This window comes from Volvox carteri (assembly GCF_000143455.1).
Source record: "Volvox carteri f. nagariensis unplaced genomic scaffold VOLCAscaffold_35, whole genome shotgun sequence".
In the NCBI taxonomy this organism is placed as follows: Eukaryota; Viridiplantae; Chlorophyta; class Chlorophyceae; order Chlamydomonadales; family Volvocaceae; genus Volvox; species Volvox carteri.
In genome coordinates, this window is record NW_003307578.1 from 393713 (window position 1) to 411356 (window position 17644).

General features: G+C 56.2%; 2 protein-coding genes across 2 annotated transcripts; one reads left to right on the forward strand and one right to left on the reverse strand.

Moving 5' to 3' along the window:
- Positions 1 to 1505: 1505 nt before the first annotated feature.
- On the forward strand, positions 1506 to 7781 carry VOLCADRAFT_105855 (uncharacterized protein; the record flags this gene model as incomplete). Its single annotated transcript, XM_002953206.1, has 10 exons — positions 1506 to 2015; positions 2592 to 2663; positions 3364 to 3423; positions 3745 to 3803; positions 4539 to 4590; positions 5150 to 5449; positions 6193 to 6291; positions 7024 to 7146; positions 7413 to 7490; positions 7551 to 7781. The coding sequence occupies exons 1-10, from the start codon at positions 1677 to 1679 to the stop codon at positions 7779 to 7781; spliced, it is 1413 nt and encodes a 470-aa protein (XP_002953252.1). The 5' UTR covers positions 1506 to 1676.
- Positions 7782 to 10699: 2918 nt separating this feature from the next.
- On the reverse strand, positions 10700 to 17516 carry VOLCADRAFT_94009 (uncharacterized protein; the record flags this gene model as incomplete). Its single annotated transcript, XM_002953284.1, has 8 exons — positions 10700 to 10717; positions 11849 to 11992; positions 12383 to 12631; positions 13064 to 13111; positions 13505 to 13933; positions 14666 to 15088; positions 15639 to 16468; positions 17240 to 17516. 8 exons carry the CDS (start codon positions 17514 to 17516, stop codon positions 10700 to 10702), a joined length of 2418 nt encoding a protein of 805 aa, XP_002953330.1.
- Between the last annotated feature and the right edge of the window lie 128 nt (positions 17517 to 17644).

Sequence of the window (17644 nt, forward strand, 5' to 3'; positions counted from 1 at the left end):
CTCTGTGCGTTGTGATGATGACCTGCGTCACTACCACCGCGCCAACTGCCGTCCAGTACTCCTCGTAGACAAACTGGCAGGAAAACCAATAAAACCGAAACAGGGCCCACTTTAGCTGTCCATACGTTGGCTTTCAATCCTTTCACGTGCACATGCACGTATACACATGTACGGCCATACCTTCGTCCGTCCATCTGTGTGTCTTTCTGTATGTATGACTTGGATTACACTGTGGGGCGCGTGAGCCGGGGGCAGAAGCCGAAACACAGCACAAGGGTCGGGGGCACGCAGCACAAGTCGGTTAGCCCTGTGTGTTCCTGACCCCGACTCAGGCCGTCAAAACGCGGCGTAGCAACTCAATAGCGCTGCAATAAAGACACGGCGGGCTGTCAGATCCCGCCTGAGCTCCTACCTCCACACAAACCCAGCTAGGGCAAAGGCTCTCAGAAGTTCCTGCCCTCCCCCACCTAAAGCGAGACGAAAGGAAACGAGCGGGGCGTCTTTCTCGTCGTGAATGGGATTTACCTGGACCTTGGAGTTATATATATAGCAGCAAACATAGAAAGATACGAATACTGCTGGTTCTTGCCCTCAGCTGTTACATTGTCTCACAAATGAGAAGCCATCATCGTACGTATATCTCACACATCGGATTTGAGTTGATGTTGTTTTGTTACGTTTCCGCACACGGGTGTGTGAATTAATCTGTTCGGGTGGAAATACCGCATTTGGTATCATGTATTTATGTATATATAGGCTCACCCTGCCCGCTATTGCCCACCCCAGAACCACGCCCGCGAGAGCGAGTGCAGCGATAAGTCCAGTTACGGCACACCGACGGAAGGCCTAAAACCCCATGACAACTGACAGCTGAATTGATACCTTTTTGCTTATTCGTGCGTACATGGAAGCTTCTGAACAATTTGAGGCATAGTTCGGCGTCGATGGGCTGACGGGGTAAGGCAACGTCAGCCGTTAGGTAGGGTAGGGCCTGCAAGGATATGGAGGGGGAAGTATGCCTAGATAGGAGGTAGATGGCCCCAACAGCGTTCCAGCTGTTTCAAAGATGCAATTTGACGGCAAGCCTGTTGATCTCGGGATGGGTGACCTGAATCAGCCGTCGAGATAGCTTGTGATCTGCGAAGCGAGCGCCGCGGGGGCCGATTTGCGCAGCGTTTGCGCCGCCATGGTCGAGGGGAGGCATCCAGTGAGTTGATTCCAGTGAGCTCGTCATACCTTTACCTACATACATGCATACTAATGTACATTTAAACTAAATTGAGTCTTTTCCAGGAGCCCGACTGAGCCCGCCTTCGTTATGCTTGCGCTTCGCCGATTCCCTTATCTTGCCATAAGGAATGTAGGGCAGGGATTATGACTGGGGGAGTATGCCCGCGAATAGCGAAAGATGTTAATGGCAATCCAACATATCGTGGCAGTGTACCGCAAAAATGAGTAAGGACGTACCTAAAAACCTTACGTGTTAATACGTAGTTCGTGAGAGGTGAAAACAGCAATTCGAAACCACAACCTAGCGTGGCTAAGTTGTACTCAACGCACCAACGTGGACCAGGACTCGTTGCCGACTGTCAAGTTCGCCGGTGTCTCCGGGAGTCCTATAGATATCATCCTGCCAGCGGTGCTAACTATTAATACTTAAAGCTTGTTATATAGTAATGGGAATGGAGGTGTTCCTTGCGACTGTTCTATTCGTGCTGGCGATGCCGTCGGCAATGTCAGCACCTAGTGCAGCAGCGGCACCTACCCCATCCAACATCTACGACTTGATCATCATTGGCTCTGGTATGTCCGGCCTTGGTGCAGCTAAGCGCGCGAAGGAACTGGGCGTAAACAAGATTCTCATCCTTGAGGCACGCGACCGCATCGGTGGCCGAACTTTCACCCAGCCGCTCAGCATTACTCTGCCACCAAACTCTCCGACACCAGCTGTTATCGATTTGGGAGCGGCGTGGATTCATGGCTCCAGCGGTGCTGCCCGCGGCCTCAATCCCATGGTAGGACTGCCGGGACGCCTTCCATGACGTTTTCTGTCTGTGCTCACATTCACCAACACAAACACCATTATTAGTTCTTCAATGTATGAAATGCACCGATGCATCACCGTCCGCTTCCGGAGGGAAGTCGAAAGTCGAACGGCTCAGTGTGCCCACGTCTTCAGTTCGTAGATGCGCCGGTCGGTCACACTTCCACTTCCACTTCCACTTCCACTTCCAGGGCGCTCACTGCCAAATTCCACAGGCGGTCACGAGGGCGGTGGCCCTACACACATGCGTGCGGCCACATGAAGTCGAAGGGGGCAGACGGGGCCGCCGCTTACACACAACTCTTAGAGCTTCTTCCTCATTTCTTCGCCAATATTCCCACAGGTCGTGCACGTGCGCACGGCTGCCTTACAAACTTTCGGACATCCAAGTGCGAATGTGACTCTTGTTGCGTTGTTGAAAACGGACACGCGAATATTATATTACACACATGCATGCTTCTGTTCTTGCTGTACACGATTCACCCGCATCTGGTGATTTCCTGTTGCCACCCTTTGCTCTCATTTCGCCCTCGCCTTCCTCGTGCAGGCCAAGTTAGCTAATGACGCGGGCACTGGCTATTTCACCACCACCGAGAATGGACTGAGCTTCGATCCTCAGGTGGTTCAAGGGAGGGAGGGTCCAGGGAGGGAGGGAGGGGGGGATGGAGGAAGGGCGGGACTCAAAGCAAGGTGCGGGAAGTAATGTTGAGTTTAGGGGGAAAGGCGGGGAGATGTGTGTATGTGTGTGGTGCGGGACGGCGGTCGGGAGGTGGATTACCAGCTGGGCCCATGCAGCAGGACAATGCAATGTGCACCGTACATTGCCGCTCATTCACTCGACGGTGCGAGTAACGAAAATACTATCCGGTGTGGATGTAAGGGCTGGCGCAAACCCACACACCCCTTTTGGTCCCTACCGCGCCTGGTTGGTCATGGCATGCAAGCCAACGCAACCCGCAACCACCGTTGAGGCGCGCCTGGCTACGGTTGTCTTTTCCAATACTACCCCTTAAGACGGCCTTGTTAATTTGCTTGGCTCCGGAACCGCTCGGCGTCCTAACCTAACCAGCCTTGAGGGGAGGACACCGAAATTATGTAATACAAGTTACAAGTTACAAGTTCGGCACACATGTAACTTGTAACTTGTACAAGTGCGGGTGTGTCCATAAAAGCCGGGGGGCCATGGCCACGTATAAGCTCCTACCGAATTGGAACCCCCCCCTTAGGGTTAACCACCTGACCTGATATAGAGGTTGTTAACCCTAACCAACTAACTGAATAGGGCTACTGAACCCTACGCCTTGCGATGGCCCATGCAGGGCAGGGAGGATACCGCTCAGTGGGACAGCACCCTCGAGGACATGCTCAGCCGCTGGGAGGTGCGAGGAGGCCGCGAGGGGGGCGGAAGGGGGGGAGGGGGTCGAGGAGGCCGCGAGGGGGGCGGGAGGGGGGAGGGGGTCAAATACGTAGTAGTACATGCAGCATACATGCGTTCGTAATGCTTCTAAGCTGAAATGTAACCGAGCGAGGAGCCTGTTGTCGCACTGGGTGTGAATTGCTGTAAGCTTCTTAACCGTTAGTGTAACACCAAGACAGATAGACAGACAGACAGACAGACAGACAGAGACAGGCAAACCACTGATATTGAGCTGATGAATCACCTAATTGACCCTCCTGTTGGATATGGCATGTCACCGCAGACGTACTTGAACAATTATTCCCCCACGAACACGGAAAGCCTAAACACCGTGACCAACAAGTAAGTAGTGAACACTAAGTGGTCGTCCACCCATTCATCCATTCATTCATTCATTCCCATTTGAGAAAAGTGGGTTCTTGTTGCGGACGATATTATTGTCGAATGAATGTGAGGGGGAAGAGCAGGGGGCCTCGGGGGGCGGGCGGGTGTGAACATACAACGTGGCTGCAGTGATGTGTGTGTATGTGTGGAGGTTACAAGTATCTGACCGGGCCTGACACTGGCCAGGGGCTGCTGCCCAGCCCCAACGGAAAGACCGCCTAAGCTCTCTTCCGCGGACGGGAGAGGGGCGCAAGGGGCCTCTGCCCCCTCCTGAGCGCCGGGAGCGGCAGGTCCGCTAGCTCCGCTCTCCTCCCCCGGCGGTCGCACGCGCGCACCCTACTCCCCACTCTACTTGTTATCCTCTGCCAAGTGTTGCTGCGTACACACGCTCGTGCGGATGTGCTTTGTGGATGTCACCCCCCCCCTAACACACACACTTTTGAGACCCCGCCGCCTCACTCCAGCGGGCCCCACCGGTGGCCCTCTCTTAATCACGGCACCCATGTCTTATGTTTCCTCTTTACTGCGTGCCCCGGGATCTGGACTCAACTCCCACCCCGCACCCCTGATAGGAGCGAACCCGACCTCCTTCCCAAGCCCACCCTTCCTCCAACAGACAGACAGACAGACAGACAGACAGATAGATAGACAAACCCTCCCGACCCGCCCAAACCTCCCCAACTCCCCCATCAGGTTTATTAACTCGCGGAGTTTTACTGCGCTGCAAAAGACCGCCCTCACCCAGGTGCGGTCCGGTCAGGTCAGGTCCGGTCCGGTCAGGTCCGGTCCGGTCCGGTCGCCTGAGCAGGATTCTAGGGGTGTAGGGTTTCAGGGCTTGTTGGTTTTACGGATGAGAGGTGCTGTGCTCGGCTTTATTGTTTGGAGCTGGTCTTTATAGTGCTCTAAGTATTGACGGGCGGGACATCAGCGTACCGCGGCCTCCAGGGCACTCAGCCCGTGCAGGTCTGTTGGGTGGAGAGGCTGAAGGAGGCTTAGGCCGCGTAAGAAGCAACATCACACTCCTCCATCTATCGTGCCTCGCCATGCGTCTTGACGAGAGCCCCCTCACGCGCCTTGCCTAATGCACGCATACAAACAAACGAACACACAAGCATGTTTACACATGCACGCGCATGTACTCCCACAGTCAGCAATGCCAGCTGTTCCCTTGTCACCCTTGCAATTGCCCACCAGCTGGCGCCGGCTTGGCGAACACTCCCACACAGGGGAAGTCACCATCCTAACACACACACATACGCACGTGTGCACTTACATACATACATATGTACACAACACGAAAACAGGGGCTGATGACGGAAGTGGTGATGGACTACGCCGCTGACCTGAGTGACATGTCCGCGAGGTGGTCCATGGAGGACCTGGTGTGGGGCAGTGGCCCCGACGCCCTCCCTGCCCGGGGCTACAGCGCCCTGGTTGACTACCTGGCCACCAACCAAACCATCTGGACCAACTACGCGGTGGATGTGATCGACTACAGCAACGCCAACCTCGTCAACGTCAGCGGTCGGGTCATGAACACGGCTGCCAAGTTTTGGCTGCAGGCCAAGGGCGTGATCGTCACCATGCCGCTGGGGTACCTGCAGGTGCGTGTGTGGTGGCGGTGGTGGGGGTGGTGGGGTGGGAGGAGCGGAATGGGGACGAGGTGGACGTGAAGTAAGATGGATGGGGGGATGTTGGACCCAGGAGACCCAGGAGACCCAGGAGACCCAGGAGACCCAGGAGACAGGAAAGCGGGGCGACATGTGGGGCTTATTTGTTGTTCAGCACTCGCCTACTGTAGTAGCCGTCGTTGATGCCCGGTAGCACTGGAGTACCAGATGGCCGGTAGCCTGCGTTTGTGGTTTCTATGCCGCTGTCAGGTCCGCAGGTTCTTGAGAGGCAAAATGCGACGGATGGCTCCCTGAATAGATGAGGCTGAATGTGACCATGACCTCGTCCATGCCTACTATGTTTTTACATGTATACATGTATATACTAGGGTTTGGCACTACTGGTAATGCGCGACCATTGCCCCCGGGAGATCCCGGGATCGATACCCATTAGGGTCAGAAGTCCTTCCGATGGTGGAAGGCATTGCGCCCCTAGTTGATGGACGGTGGTGACCTGGGATAAAGTTAACCTGCGAGCCGACCAGGAATGGAGTTGGGCCGCTGTCGACCCGGCAGATTCCGTTGGATGCTGGTGGTGGGTGCGGAACCTGAGCGATCCACTGAGAAGTTGACTAGGGTGACTGGATGAGGGTGCCCCGAAATACCGGGGAAGGCAGGGTTTCGCAGGGTAGCTGCCACGGGCGAAGATACACCCCCCTGTTTCACACATCATACAGAACAAGCTGGCGGCTTCACAGCCCACTTTGTTCAAGCCCGCGCTAAGTTCAACTCAGTCCGGTGCCATCAAGGCCTTGGGAATGGGCCTGCTGAACAAGGTAAGGCTGTAGCAATGTGCTGCCATTGTGTTGTTCGTATTGCGGTGGTAGCCGCAGTAGCAGCAGCAGCAATAGCGGCTGCGGCAGCCACTCATCTTTGTGGATCTTTAGCACGGTTGAGCGAAAGTACGGTGGGGCGGAGGTGGGTGGGATTACATACACTAAGATTGGGATTTGGGGATTTGGGGATTTGGGTGGTTGAGGGGTAAAAGCAAGGCCAGCCAAATTAGCGGGTACCTTTTCACTCTGTTCCTGTTCGGGAGATGTGCGGATGCCGCGTGCCCATCCTTACGGCGTCTTAGGTTGCGCCTTACTGAGTGCATGCTTGTCTTTGGTTCATCTTTGGTTCCGACGGCTGCATCGGCCGAATCCGCCCGGCTGCATCTGCCCTGCCAGCCACCTCCCCGCCCTGTGGCCAGTAACCCGCCCTGTGTTGTGCTGTTGGGCATCCCCGCCACGCGCCGCTCCATCCCCTGCCCTCCCCTGCCCTCCCATGCCCCGTGCTGCAACTCCAATTGCCGCGGGCAGCCGTGTACTTCTATGATGCCTGGTATTGCCTTAAAACCTCCGTGCACTGCGCTGTACCTCCGTGCACTGCACTATACCTTGGTGTACTGCACTATACCTTGGTGTACTGCGCTGTACCTCCGTGTACTGCGCTGTACTCATCTCTCCCACATTCGTAGGCACTCCCTACCTGGCCTCCTGACCCCTGACCCCCCCACACCCCAGGTCATCCTCGTTTGGAACGATGCCAGCTGGTGGTCCGGCCTGTTGACTGAGCCTTGGGTCACCATCCGCAACACCTCCACCCCTGGAGCCTTCTCCGAGTACTACAACCTGGCGGCAACAGCGGTGAGCACCGAGGTTACCTAACAGGGGCAGGAAGCGGTCCTGCTGCCTACCTGCAAGAGGTCGTATCTAGCTGGAGAGATAAGCTACCTATCCACAACCTATCAGGCTGCTGGTGGTCCCCGTTAGGCCACCTATGAGTGTCCGTTGGAAGGAGTATGCAGGTATCCCTGTCTGTCTGTCTGTCTGTCTGATTGCCACTGTACATCACCCCTTTCAACGGCACTTCCCCTCCATGCCGTTATCGTTTGACCCCGACGGCCCCGCAGACCAAGCTCCCGGTCCTCATCTGCTTCAACGGCGCCAGCTTCGCCAGAAGTGTTGAGGGGCTCAGCGACGAGGCCATGGTAGCACGCGCCCTGGCGTCCCTGCGGCTGCTGGGCCGGACCGTGCCGCCGCCGGTGCAGACTATCGTCACCCGCTGGGCCTCAGATCCATGGACGTACGGGTCGTACTCGTACGGCAAAGTTGGCATGACCGGCACCACGCGCACACAGGCATCCGCGCCCCTGGGAACCCAGAAGCGTGTCGGGTTTGCCGGCGAACACACACACACGCAGTTTCCCGCCACCGCCCATGGCGCGTATCTGAGCGGGGTTGCGGAGGCGGGTAGGATTGCGCCAATAGTGAAGCAGTGAAGCCAGCTCGCGGCCTGGCTGGCTGGCTGGCTGGCTAGCTGCGATGCAAGTGAAGGCAGCGGGCCGAGCTAGGGCCGAGCCAGGTCAACTCCGCCCCGCCTGCGGCGTCCTTTATCTATCACGTGGATTACTTATAAAGATTCCCAATGGCGCATACACGCAACGCCGTGGTGACGAACCGCAGTGGATTTGTGTGGGTGATATGTGATCCGGAATATGAATTTGTATTTACCTTTGATAAATTGTTGCATACATGCGCAGTACATACGTCACCGTGTGTTGATAGTATCATTACGGCTCTCTGGCGCGAAAAATATATATTTATAATCTGGAGGCGTACCTCCAGTAGTAGTAGCTATTCCTGCTGAATAGTGGGCGGCATGGTGGGTGCGGTGCCGGTGTACGGCTTTACAAGGTGCGCCCTTCCATCCGTACAGCCATCCGCCGTTTCAACCGTGGCTGTATCCGCGGCTGCGCCCGGAATTCTCCCTTATCCTCCTCCTTCTAGGCAATCACTCAGTGCGAGATGGGACCTACCTGACATCTAGGACGGCGTGGATTTAAAATATTTGTTTTGCTTTCCAGCCGGACCGCGGCTTCTCGTATGGATCACATCGACCTACGAAGCACGCGCACTAGAAGAACTGTTTTCAGTGTTTGCAAATTGCTAGAATGCGACGGATAGATGGGCTGGTATTACTTCAGACTTCGTTCGTCCTGCTGTCTGTACGGCAGTGTACTGCAACGTCGGCATTTATCCAATAGGTTTGTGAACTGTGTGTGGCCCCTTGATCAGGCGCTGGGCGCGGCGGGGATATGAGGCATTTGAGGTTTGCCGCCTGCCGCAGTTTTTAGGCTGTGGACTGTCACGTCTCGCAAAATGTATATTCCTCTGCAACGGCGGCCTTTATGAGTCCAACCAAGTTTTGTCAAGGAGCCAAGCAATGTGCCTTGGTTTCAAGTGGTCTCGCTGGTTTGTTTGCTACTTCTCGAACCCGTCTAGTTGGAAGGGAAATGCCCATCTACTTGTGACATCAGCGAGGCTCGACGCCCCAATGGCAATTCCTTGCCGCCAGCTGCGGTCTCACGCGTGCTGCTCCGGTTTCGCCGTCATTCGTCAGCCCCTCTGGACAGTTGCCGTAGCCCTGCCTGCGTGCACCTGCACACTAGGAAGCACACAAACCGGGATGGACAGGTTATCTTTCAGCGACCTGGATCTTTCTGCATCAGTAGGGACATAGGTCTTTTCAGGGTTCCGTGTCCGGTGGTTTTGGTCCTAGCTAGGATTCCTTCAAAAGTGAAACCCCTTCATGTGCGTGCATCTGATGTAGGCACATCTGCGTGCTCAGCTCTCAGTCGTAATCTCGTACAGCATCGTACATACACCATCCTCCAAAGAATGGGCACTGCGGGCTTTCAAAGCCCATTAGTGATTGTTGTTATTAGCATTAATACATTTCTTCATTTTTTCTGAAATCTAATAATCGGGTTATCCAACTTATGCACAAATCTACTTCAGAATTTGCAAATTCATGTAAATGCCAAGGGACCCATCATCAAACCTACATCCACTTTACACGTTTAAACCACACAACCACCAAACACCCCCACCGAACAAACCATCAGGATCTCCATTTCGCCATACATGTGCCATCAGAATAATACTAACAAAAGTGATAGTGGGCCGGAAAAAGGAACTCTTGCCAGTTTAAATGGGGGGACTAACGAATAATAAATATAATAAATATAATATAATATAATATAATATAATATAATATAATATAATATAATATAATATAATATAATATAATAATAATATAATATAATATAATATAATATAATATAATATAATATAATATAATATAATATAATATAATAATAATATAATATAATATAATATAATATAATATAATATAATATAATATAATATAATATAATATAATATAATATAATATAATATAATATAATATAATATAATATAATATAATATAATATAATATTTGTGCCATTTTGCCAAAGGCGAGGGTTGCCCGTCATTGTTTTTTTTTGAAGCAGAGGCTGCTCCTCTCTTAGCCACCTGTATTACTTGCACGTCCGAGCGTTATTCGGCTTGTTTTGCCGCTATTGAGAGCTAGGAAAGAGCCGTCGGGATCTGATGTGGATGGCGACAGGCAATGGATCGGTATGGACGAATGGATTCTATTACGCCGCTTACGGTACTTAGACTAATACGCATGGCTAGTCGGATACCTGACGTTGGGACCTTATTTTTCACTGCAGCGGTTAGGACTGCCGGTTGTGCATGTGGTCCGCACCAAGCGCACTGACGATCCGATGCAGTTCCAACCGTTAACGTCTGTTTGGAACTTTCAAGCCGATTGGCTTCTGCCTCATATCGGCGGCGGCTTCTGTGCGTAATTATCGTCTACTTGCCTTTGTGTTAAGGAATTATAGCTTATATCCCAGCTGTTGTGTCGGTGAGCTGTCGGTGAGCTGTCGGTGCTACCAAGCCCTGAGAGGAATTCACACACGGCCAAAAACAGTACATGCATACTCACTCCTCCGTTCTGCCTGGATCTGGCCAAGCAGGCGCGGATAATATACACTACGCACTGCCGTGCGTACATATACATGTAGTTAATTTAATACATTGGGCTTTTTTTTATCCCCTTTGTTTTGCCCCTCCCCGGCGTTTCCCTTCGAGGGGTAATTACCACCTCGAAGAGGTAAAATACTGACATTGGTCCCATAACACACAGCTTCCCATTGTGCTTTGGCAGTTGTCACCTGCTCCCCTCGGATCATGGGAGGAGCTTTACCTTCCCGTCACGGTACGACACTGTACTGCCGTACATGCCCGCCAGCACCAGTAATAATGTATCCATTCACTGCACGTCTTACCAGGGAGGGAGTCGTTTTCACACGTAAAGCCAGCCCTGTTCAGAATCGATGCAAGTGCGTGCGCGAAGCCTCATCATAAAGATCAAGGACCTCCCTTCCGATTTTCCCCCGCCACCTGTATGCGCGTTTCCACTTCACGGATACCGCAGCCCTCCCCTCCCCTTCCCTCCTCCGCTGCCGGGAAGGTCCAATTCTTAAAAAACATCCATTGTCGTATGTACCGAGCAACTACCTGGATAGGCATGCAGACCGGACGACCGACCGACCGACGCAGAGACAGACAGACATGTTGACGCACAAACGGGCGGATCGACAAGCTGTAGCTGCTGCTGCTGCTGTCAGACGGGTAAACAGACATGCAGACAGAAGCGACACCGCAGTGTGCTATGGACACACCTTTCAGCCATCAACATCCCTTCGCGAGCACCGTAAGACGATGAAGAAGACGTTCATGTCGTCACACCATGAAAACTATGTATATAGCATCTCCGCAAACCCACCACAAACACGACCGCCTCATCCACCGCCGTCATCAATACCAGCACCACCACCACCACCACCAGCACCCCTCGCACCACAGCCGAGAGTCCTGTTGTCCGGCCTCACCAACATCAGTACCTTACAAGACTTCGTCAAAGCGCTCCGAGACCACAAGGCGCTCCGAGACCATCAAGGCAGCAACTCCGGCTGCATCGCCCATTCCCCTCCTCCTCCCCCTCCTCCTCCAGAACCACCGCTTCCATCTCCCCCCAGCGTTTTTGCATTACTTCTCCAACAACCCGCTAAGGCCGTCCACGTCACTTCCCACCGCCGTGTCCTTTTCCGGCCCCTAACCCCTCACACCCCTTGATCCGCTTCCCTCTCCCCTCTCCTCTCACGCAATTGGTTGGGTTCGCATGTGCCGAATATGTCGTCCCCCTCCCCCCTCCGTCACCGCTCCGGGCACGGCATGACGTGGCATGACATGACACCACATCACCTTGCTTTCCCGCCGGGTCATTTTCCCGCCGGGAATGGCCCCTCTGCGCCCGCCTAACCCCCTGCTCAGTCGCCTCCCTCGCTTTACCTAAAACCGTCCGCCCTAAAACCTTTCTGCCTCTTTCTGCCTTCTCTCTCCCTCCCTCTCACCCTCTTCCCCGTCTTCGCGTCAGTCAAGTCTTCCTCACAATCCAACCAGGGATGGGGTCCTTGCAGTCTGAGCTGTTACCCGCCAACGTCTTCGTCAGCGCCACCGGAAAGATGACGAGGCGGAAGGCCTGCAGACCAACTACCTCAATCTCAAGCGCCACACCGTTGGTACGGCAAGCCTCCTGTACAACATAACAACCCGATTACAACACGGATCGCGGCGGTGGGGGCGGTGGCGGCGGTAATATGTTCGGAGTGTGCGGACTGTGGACGTGTAATATGTTCGGAGTGTGCGGACTGGCTAGGGCTGTTGTGGAGTTGTGAGAAGCTGCAGTAGGATATTGGCAGAGGTACGGTGGGCCCAAAGAACAACTGAAGGCCCAAAGAAAAGAGCACTTAGAAGTTCGGGGGCACTATATGAACGATATACTCTGCTTTGATACTGGAGGAACTACTCTGCTCCTAACGAGGAACAAAAATCCGCGCTTTTTGATCATGTGTCGATGTATGGTGATGAAATTTATCGTGAGATTCTAAGCGCAACAGCAAGACGTAGTGCAAACAGGCCCCACCTGCACAATCTGGTTGAACACCAACACGCTCTCCGCGTACTCCGTCACCATCAGAACCTCCAGCCGTACATCCGCAACAATCGCCTGCCGTACCGCGGGCATCTCCTCGTTGGGTACGGTCCGTACCATGGACGCGTACGTGCACTTGGTAAACCCGTCAAACAGCGCATCCAACATGGCCCCCGGGTGGGCGTGTTGGCCGCTCGAGGGGGGGTGGAGAGATATGCTGCCCTCCCTGGAGAGCTGGACCTGCAGGGCAGGGAAAGGGTGATGGAGGGGTGTGAGCAAACGAAGCCCAGTTCAGCACCGAATAACACATCTAACGGTGAGAAACCTCGCCGGGTGATGAACAACAGCACATGGGGGGGAGGGTGGGTTGGAGGTAACAGAACATGGAGAGGGCCGTCATCCCGGGGGCCTGGCGGTCCGCCACAGGTAGGGCCACAGGCGCGCTGAAGGGGGCGTGAACGGGTCACCTCCCCTGCAACAAGTGGTATAGTCAAATGAAGCCGCCAAATGGTTATGAGTTTAATCCAATGAGATGGTGTGTGTATGTGTGTTGTGTATGTGTGTTGTGTATGTGTGTTGTGTATGTGTGTTGTGTATGTGTGTAACCTTCAGTTTTCGTAAAGACATGCACCAGCTATTCATAAGTAAGACAAGCAGCACCTACACACGCACCTGGAAGATGGGGTATTGGTAGCCCTCCTGCTGCGTGAACCCCAACCGCTGGGCCCACTGCATGGGCACTGCGATGATGAAGCTGTGCACCTTGGCCGGTACGGCAGCGACGGCAGTAGCGGCGGCCGTCTGCTGCTGCTGCTGTTGTTGATGCTGGTGCTGGTGCTGCGACGTCGATTGCTGCTGCTGCTGTTGCTGCTGTTGCTGCTGTTGCTGCTGTTGCTGCTGCTGCTGTAAATGATGTTGCTGTGGCACCTGTTGCGGTGGTACGGTGTAACCCTGCTGTTGTTGAGGCTGCTGCTGCTGCGGCGGCGGCGGCTGTGCCTGCGTGTCGTACACATGGCCTTGGGACACAGGAGGCTGCGCTGGGGTTCCCGCTGCCGCCGCGGCGGCGGCCGCAGAAGGATACCCTCCGAGTGCTGGAGTACCAGCGGCACCAACCCCGGCCCCAGCACCCGCTGCCGCTGGCCTAGGCTGCGGCTGCGGAGTGGCTTTGGTCAGGTTCTGTGGCATTCCCTGCCCTTGCATCTTGGCCGCAGCCATCGCCGCCGCCGCCGCTGCAGCCGCCTGTGCCTGCACAAATTGATGCAGTACCCCTGCTGACGGCGGCTGCTGCTGCGGCTGCTGCACAGGGCCGACAGGGCGCCCGCCGGCTGCCGCCGCCACTGCTGCCGCCGCCGCGGCCGCGGCCGCCCTGTACTGCGGCGATGGGTGATAATACGGCGTCGGCGACGTCGCCGCATTAGGAGCTGCTGCCGCCGCCGCCGCTGCAGCAGCGGCAGCCGCTGCCGCCGTTTGGCCAGGCGTCGACCCGGCGACGTTGTACGGCGTCCCCGCCGCCGCTGCCGGACCTTGGCCGTACTGACCCATCTGGGTCACGACGCCGACGTTGTTCGAAAGCCCAGCACTTGGAGGCAGTTGTTGTTGGGGCTGTTGCGGCTGTTGCGGCTGTTGCGGCTGCTGGGGCGGGGTCGTGTGGTGCACCTGCACGGTGCCTTCGTTCGTCCCGTGTCCCGTGTACGCTACCCCCGGCGCCCCTCCGGCCGGCATGCCGCCCTGCTGCTGCTTCTGCTGCTGCTGAGCCGCTGCCACTGTTGAAGCCTGCGGTTCCAGGCCCAAACGGCAAAAGAAAGGCACCTCAGGAGCGTCACTTCGCCGTGCGGTCGAAGTACGACAAGGTACGGCACGGCGGGTGGTAATTAAACCGTGTAATTACTATTATTCATTGCGGCAGTAGAAGTGCTGCCGCACAGTGCGCCATACCATGACATGGCAACTACGCAACGGGACGGGACGACGCGGTACGACACGGACTGAGACAACGGCAAGACGAGGCGTAGTGTGACACGATACGGCACGTTGTTTCGAAGTGTGTTTCACAGCGTGGGCGAAAGACGCATGGTACAGCATGCATCGCCTGGAACAACGTGACATGGTTGGCACGCCGCGTCAATGGGAAAAACGCCGTGGCAAAATGTGCAGTGCGTGGCGGCAAAAGGCATAGCGCGCGGTGTGGTATGGTGTGGTATGGTGCGGCACGGCGCTGCCATACAGCACACCTAACACCCAATGGCATACCGCGGCACTCCACGCCTCCCTTACCATGTTCGCAGCTGCTGCCGCCGCAGCAGCAACAGCACCGTGCTGCCTTGCCGCCGCGTGAACCGCCACCAAGCCGTTAGCAGCTCCTCCTGGTGCCGCCGCCGCCGCCGCCGCCGCCGCAGCAGCTACAGCCTCGCCCGCATTTGCAAACGGTGAAACCGCCCCTGCCTGAACCCCAGGTCCCCCAGCCTTTGCATGCGCCTGGGCTTGTGCCTGAGCTTGTGCCTGTGCCTGTGCCTGTGCCTGTGCCTGAGCTTGTGCCTGCGCCTGGGCTTGTGCCTGGGCTTGCCTTTGCAAAGCGAGCTGCTGCTGCTGCTGTGCCTGGTGGTGTCGAGCTTTGGCGCTCTCCAACTCTCTTTTGAATGCGAGGGTGGCGTAGGTCCACGCAGGCGAGATAAGGCCCGTGTAATCGCGATGGTTGGGCTGTTCGGCATGGGGGAGGAGAAGGTGGGGGGGAGGAGGGGATGGGAAAAGAGTGCGGGTGCGGGTGCAGGTGAGGGATGGGGGGAGGGGTCAAGCCAAGCCGGCATCAGTAGAACCAGCACCCGCTGCGGGTCATACGAGCGCCTGTGCACAGGAGACTAGCTGACTTCAGCATCCGCGTCATCAACACAAGAAGGGTTCAGCACAGCACAAGGGTCAGGGCACCCTCAAGCGCCTCCGCACCGCACACCAGTGTTGCACCCCACATGGACGTTTTGCCGTCTTCCCCCCCGCGGATCCCCGGATGTCGCCTCCACATCGGGTTCCCCCCAACACCAACAGCCAGCCCTCCTCCACCCACCCACCCACCCACCCACTCAGGTGCCTGTGCTTTCTCGATGCCGGCAGCTAACCCTTTCAAAAAAGCAAAGGGTTAGCTGCCTTCCTTACAACAGCAAACCCTTTCTTGCACCAGCAAACCCTTTCTTGCCCCAGCACCCCAGCAAGCCCTCCCCCACCCACCCACCTACCAACCAACCAACCAACTCACAAAGGTGAACTTAATCTGTTCCAACTGAATCATCGCTTGGTCGCGGTCACGGCCGCCACTGAGCCCCAGATGGTCCACCAGCATCGCCATCGTGTAATCCCGCGCCGTGCTCCGTACCAGAAGTTCGGCCTTTTGCACAAACGCGATGCTCAGGTGCAGATTGTACGCCTGCCGTACACACCGTACGAGGCTGTTGAACGTGTGCATGTGCGCCATGCCTGACTGCTGGGCCGCGGCGGATGCCGCTTGCGCCGGCCCCGCGCCGCCACCGCCGGCCGCCGCCGCCACCGCCGCTGGGTTGTTCAACCCTGGAACGTAGACCTGTAACTGGTCCGGCGGCGAATACACCAATAACATGCAGTAACACGGTACGACAGGGTCCGCTGGCGGCGGCGCGGAGCCGCCGCCTGGCAGCGGCGCCGATACAGGCATGGAGGATGGCAGCGTCTGCAGGTATATGACGTGCGCGAGAGCCTGGGCCAGGGCGATGGGCCCGAATCCGCCACCGGCGAACTGAATCGCATCCAACGTGGACCGCACCTCGCTGACGCTCGTCGTCCACGTTATGCCGTCAACAGGCTGGTCGCTCGTGCCGTCAGCCACACCCACCAGTACAACCGCCAGCTCCACCCGACCAAAAACGCCCTTGTCAATGTACCGCAACAGGAGCTCCACGTATAGCGTTCGCAAGTTGTGCCAAAACTGCAACATGGATGCCGTGGCTTCGATCACAAAGACGACGCGGCTGTACGACGGGCTTGAGGGTGCGGCGGTGGCGACGGCCATAGTGGCAGAGGCGGCGGAGGCTGACACGAGTGCATTGCCGGTGCCTGGGGCAGGTGGTTGGGAAGCGCCTGATGCTGATCCAGGGGGGCCCGCGGCGGTAGGGACGACGCCGCTGCCGGCGGCCATGGTGGATTGGACCTGGGAGGCGTTTGGAGTTTGTTGCGCATGTTGGACGTGAGGTTGCACGTGTGATTGCGGTTGTTGTTGGTGTGATTGGTGCTGGTGCTGGTGCTGGTGCTGCGACGATTGCTGCTGCTGTTGAGGTTGCGGGGGTTGCTGGTGTTGCTGGGCTTGCTGCTGCTGTTGGTGATGGTGATGGTGGTGCTGCTGCTGCACCGGCTGGGGCGGTTGTTGTTGCTGGGGGGTTCCTGCAGCTTGTACGGCCTGCAGCGATGCCTGGCCTTGCTGCGTCAGCAGCATATGTTGTTGTTGTTGCTGTTGCTGCTGAAGCTGCTGCTGCTGTTGGAGTTGTTGCTGCTGGAGTTGTTGTTGCTGCTGCTGTTGCTGTTGTTGTTGATGCTGGATCTGCGCCTGTTGCTGCAGATGCTGCTGTTGCTGCTGTTGATGGGATGAGTGCCCCAGCTGCTGTTGCTGTGCGGGTTGCTGTGCGGATGTTTGCGGCATCTGGGTCATCTGTGGCATCCCCGAACCCGTTCCTAGACCAACCCCCGGCCCAGCACTCGTGCCTGGCACTTGCATCGCCTGCTGCTGTTGCTGCTGCATCGCCTGCTGTTGCATCGCCTGTTGCTGCATGGCTTGTTGCTGCATCGCCTGCTGCTGCAGAGCTTGCAGGTGGTGCGGCATCCCGGCGCCACCTGGAAGCACGCCTTGCTGGATATATGTAGCATGCTGCTGGTGCTGCTGATGCTGCTGGAAGAGCTGCTGCTGCGCTTGGCCGGGGTTGAGCATGGGAGTTGGTTGCTGCGGGGGAGTCAGGTGGGCATGCGGCGGCGTGTAGTGTTGTTGCGGCGACGCGTAGTGTTGCTGGGGCGGCGTCGCCTGCTGATGGAACTGCTGACTTGAAGCATGCTGCTGGTACTGCTGGTACTGTTGGTATTGCTGTTGTTGTTGCAGGTATGTCTGCTGGTTCATCCTGCTCTGGGTGCTCTGTGTGCACTCTTAACGCCAGCTGTTGTAGGCTAATAGTTTCCTAGGCCGCTCCCCACCCAAACGCCCAGTTTATGTTTGGCTTCCTCATAGCAGAGCTGTTTTCATATTAC